General features: G+C 44.5%; 1 protein-coding gene across 4 annotated transcripts in view; it reads right to left on the reverse strand.

Moving 5' to 3' along the window:
- LOC123511239 (speckle-type POZ protein B-like) overlaps positions 1-5000 on the reverse strand; it is an 87644-nt gene that overhangs the window by 7481 nt on the left and 75163 nt on the right. For all 4 annotated transcript variants that reach the window (XM_045266941.1, XM_045266943.1, XM_045266944.1 and 1 more), the window contains 2 exons: positions 3577-3737; positions 388-509 (listed from right to left, as the gene is read on the reverse strand). In XM_045266941.1, coding sequence (XP_045122876.1) covers positions 388-509; positions 3577-3737 — 283 coding nt within the window. The remainder of the gene's footprint in view (positions 1-387; positions 510-3576; positions 3738-5000) is intronic.

Genomic DNA, 5000 nt, shown 5'->3' on the forward strand with positions numbered 1-5000 from the left:
GTGTGTGTGTGTGTGTGTGTGTGTGTGTGTGTGTGTGTGTGTGTGTGTGTGTGTGTGGCTGACCCAGGGTGGTGCAGTCATTAAGGAGCGCTGAATGAGGTAAGAGTGTTTGGATGGAGATAACTGGTGGATATGCTGTAGGTTAGTATGTAGTAGTAGTAGTAGTAGTAGTAGTAGTAGTAGTAGTAGTAGTAGTTGTTGTTGTTGTTGTTGTTGTTGTTGTTGTTGTTGTTGTTGTTGATAATGACAAAGGGACAGTGACGTGCATTTCTGATGGTTCACAAATACACACAAAACACTCTCTCTCTCTCTCTCTCTCTCTCTCTCTCTCTCTCTCACACACACACACACACACACACACACACACACACACACACCATCACGTACCACTTCAGCTTGTCGTTGGCCCCGGCGGAGAAGGTGGATGACTTGAGCACCTCGCCCATCTCCTCGCGGCAGAAACTGAAGTTGTTGATGGACCACATGTAGCTGAACTTTATCACCTTCACCTGGAACACAAACACACAATTATGAAGTCCATCTGTCTGTCTTTTTTTTTTATATTTTCTTTTTTATCTCACACACACACACACACACACACATGCTTTACTTTCCTTACTTAGTGTGAGCGTTTGTGTCTTAATCATCTAAACCGGAAACGCAGGCGGGGTTAGGTAGGGTTAGTATGTGTTTCTTCTATCTATTCCCGCCCCCACACCCCGCCCACCAAGCCCCACCCCCCTCCCTTTTCCGTAAGACCTTCACCAAAAACAAAGATACTGGTTGACAGAGAAGAGAGAGAGAGAGAGAGAGAGAGAGAGAGAGAGAGAGAGAGAGAGAGAGAGAGAGAGAGAGAGAGAGTTCTAAGCTAACACATCTGAACACCGCCTCTCTCGCCAGGTAAGCGGTCATTACAACACCTGCTAATTAACACAAGGTCACGTGACGCAGGTGTTGCCAATCACGCTGAACTTTTGTCGAATGTTGAATCTTTTTTTATATTTATTCGCTTTTTATTGTAATTTAAAAGTGAAGGAAGAATGAGCGAAGGTTTGGCGCGTGTCTCAATGCTCACCTTGATTCACGTCACTTTTCACGTGTTGAGAGAGAGAGAGAGAGAGAGAGAGAGAGAGAGAGAGAGAGAGAGAGAGAGAGAGAGAGAGAGAGAGAGAGAGAGAGAGAGAGATAAAGGTAAAACAGACAATAAAGGTAGAAATGAATAAAGGAAGGAAGGAAGGAAGGAAGGAAGGAAGGAAGGAAGGAAGGAAGGAAGGAAGGAAGGAAGGAAGGAATAACAAGGTAACAAAGAAGAAAGAAAAAAATGACGAAACAAAGGAAGGATAGAAATTATTAAAGAAATTCAGGAAAGAAGGAAGGTAAGAATTAAAAAAAAAATAATAATAAATAAATAAATAAATAACAAATGGAAACAGCAAGAAAATACGAACGTCATTCTGTCAAAAAAAATAAAATAAAATAAAAATAAATAAAAATAAAACTAAAGCAAAAAATAAATAAGAAAAAGAAAGAAAGGGAATAAAAAAAAGAAAAAATATGCGCGCCATTTGCATAATTGATCGATTTTTTTCTTGCAAATAATTAAGAAGCAAAACGGAAAAAAAAACGATTCAGAGAGAGAGAGAGAGAGAGAGAGAGAGAGAGAGAGAGAGAGAGAGAGAGAGAGAGAGAGAGAGAGAGAGAGAGAGAGAGAGAGAGAGAGAGAGCACATACAAAAAAGTGAAAAGAAAACTAAAAACTCGAGCGAAACGCAAAAAAAAAAAAAAAAAAAAAAAAAAATCCTGAACGTCATTTTGAGCAATAATTAAAAATGCGTGTCCTCGTGACGTGGCGGGGAATGGGGGTAGGGGAAGAGGAAAGTGGAGGGTGAGTGAGGTGGAGGGAGGTGGGGTAGGGGGATGGGTGGAACGGTCAAGGGTAGTGTGTTGACAGTCTAGCTTTGCACTGAGAGAGAGAGAGAGAGAGAGAGAGAGAGAGAGAGAGAGAGAGAGAGAGAGAGAGAGAGAGAGAGAGAGAGAGGTGGTAGTGGTATACGAAGGAGAGAAGGGAGAAAATAAGTGAGATGTGAGAGACGGAAGGAACGTGAAGGAAAAGGAAAAAGGAAAAAGGAAGGAAGGAAACTAAAAGGAGAGGAGAGGTGAGAAGGAAACATCTATATGAATGAAGAAGAGGAGGAGGAATAAGAAGGAAGGAGGAAAGACTAAAGAAGAGAGGAGAGGAAGGCAGGAAGGAGTAAAGGAAAACAAAACTCCATCATGTTACTAAGTTTCCATGGTAACTGCGTCTTTCCTCCCTCACACACAAAGAGAGAGAGAGAGAGAGAGAGAGAGAGAGAGAGAGAGAGAGAGAGAGAGAGAGAGAGAGAGAGAGACTAAACACTACAAGAATGGTAGATTAATACATAGACAAAGGCACCATGCATTAGAAAAGTCACCAGTATCACCAAGTGTTCCCAGTATACTATCCTGACAAACTCAACGCAACTTGGATCTACGCACCACCAATACACAACCAGTACACACCAGTACGCAACTAGTATCACCAGTACACAACCAGTAACTTTAGTATTTAAATCGCGTCCAACTACCTTCCTTAACTTGCGTAACACCCTCACCAACAACCCACCTAATTTACTTAACCAAACCTAACTCAACTAACCTCACCTATAACACATAATCCAAGGAAATCCAATCTCACTAACCCACACAACACAAGATCGTAACTATCTCACTGACAACTTACGTGACTTACCTAACCTAACCTAACCTACAACACAACCCTTCCAAATAACCCAAACCCACACAACACAACACAACACATGACCTAGCCTAACCTAACCTAACGTAATATTATCTTACACACAAACCTTTAACATAATATAACTCATTCAACCTAACTTCACTAACCAAATTTACGTTCGTATTCAACAACGCCTTCCCTTCACACTGCGACAATTTCCCATAACCTAACCTAACCTGACCAAACGTAGCATCATCTAACATACAAGCCTTTTACATAACAGAACTCATTCAACCTAACTTAGCTAACCAAAGTTATGTTCGTATTCAGCAACGCCTTCCCTTCACACTGCGACAATTTCCTAGTCACAGTGACAACTAGCCGGGTTTTAAAGACAGTTTCTCCTTTAATTAAATAAACTAGAAACCTTGCCAATCCATCACCAGTACCATAATAATACTCTTAAAACCTTGACTATCATGACGGGTTTCTATATTCAATCTGCTTACTAAATGGTGATTTTATACAGCTTCAGAAACTCGTGTGGGGCATTAAAATAGTGAAGACTGTGGCCATTCATATTCTGACCTTCATAGACCCTTCCTCATGTCAATAAAATGGTCTCATCGTACACAAATCGCAAGGTGAAAATGTGTCCCAATATTGAGGGGATTAACCACGAGTATCTTCAAGTGGAGCCTTTGGAAGCAGTGATGGTGAGAGACCTAAGCGTTTCAGAATACGAGTACTAATCAGATCTCTTCAGCACCACCAGTATCACCAGCATCACCAGTACACAGTGTAAGTATATGTACGCACCTGTGTGTAGCACCAGTTCTCCGCCACGGGCATGTTGTTCTCGGCGGGCAGCGGGGAGGGCACGCGCGACACAGACATGCTGGAGGCACCCGAGCTGACGTGGCCGCCACCGCCTCCGCCGCCGCCGCCGCCCCCGCCCAAAACTGAGTGGGCGTGGCCAACTGTGGGAGAGAGAGAAGACAACGTAAGTGAATGAGTGAGTGAGTGTGATTGTGTGTAGAAATAATACTGTTATGGTTGGTTACTGATGATGATGAGGCAGTGGTGGTATTGGTGGCAATAATAAGTATGTACAGTATAGTATAAGTATATGTGTGTGTGTGTGTGTGTGTGTGTGTGTGTGTGTGTGTGTGTGTGTGTGTGTGTATATATATATATATATATATATATATATATATATATATATATATATATATATATATATATATATATATATATATATATATATATAAGGATGTTGATGGTATTGTTACTACAGTATAATAAGTGCGCGTAAAGAAGGGATAAATATAAGCAAGGAGGTGAGGAGGATGAGGGGAGATGCGGAGAAGGGAAGAGAAGGGAAGGGAAAGAGTCGGAAGCAGGAGGTGCACGGGAGGAGGAATGAGGGAGATGGTGATGGTAATGATGACGATAATGGTGGTGATAATGATGACGGTGATGAAAACACACACACACACACACACACTGGGCCACAGCCAAGTATCCGCCCCCGAGCCGCCCTCACCTGAGTTGAGTGACACACACACACACACACACACACACACACACACACACACACACACACACACACACACACACACACACCGGGGCACAGCTCACATCACTAGCAGGGACGAGGCGTGGGCGTGGGTGCACTAGGACGGCGCGCCCCGGGGTCCCTCTGTGCGAGGGGCGGGGATGCGGGCGGCGGGGCAAGGTCTGGGCGGGTCTGCCTCCCCGCCCACACCGGACCCACCACCAGCCAGAAAGTAGGTACTGGCGTGGGTCGCGGCACTGGGTGACCTCGTAGCCCATGTGTGTGCGCGCGCGCGTGTGTGTGTGTGTGTGTGTGTGTGTCACAAAACTCAGCAGTGAGGGGCTGGTGATGTGTGTGGCGGCGCACTGGAGTCCCTATCACACACACACACACACACACACAAGCCAGAGGACCGGGATTCGATTCCCCGGCCCCGCCGGGTGGAGATATTTGGGTGTGTCTCCTTTCACGTGTAGCCCCTGTTCACCTAGCAGTGAGTAGGTACGGGATGTAAATCGTGTTGTGATCTTGTTGTCCCGGTGTGTGGTGTGTGCCTGTTCTCAGGCCTATCCGAAGATCGGAAATAATGAGCTCTGAGCTCGTTCCATAGGGTAACGTTTGGCTGTCTCGTCAGAGACTGCACACACACACACACACACACACACACACACACACACACACACAC

The sequence above is a fragment of the Portunus trituberculatus genome, chromosome 31 (genome assembly GCF_017591435.1).
Source record: "Portunus trituberculatus isolate SZX2019 chromosome 31, ASM1759143v1, whole genome shotgun sequence".
NCBI lineage: Eukaryota > Metazoa > Arthropoda > Malacostraca > Decapoda > Portunidae > Portunus > Portunus trituberculatus.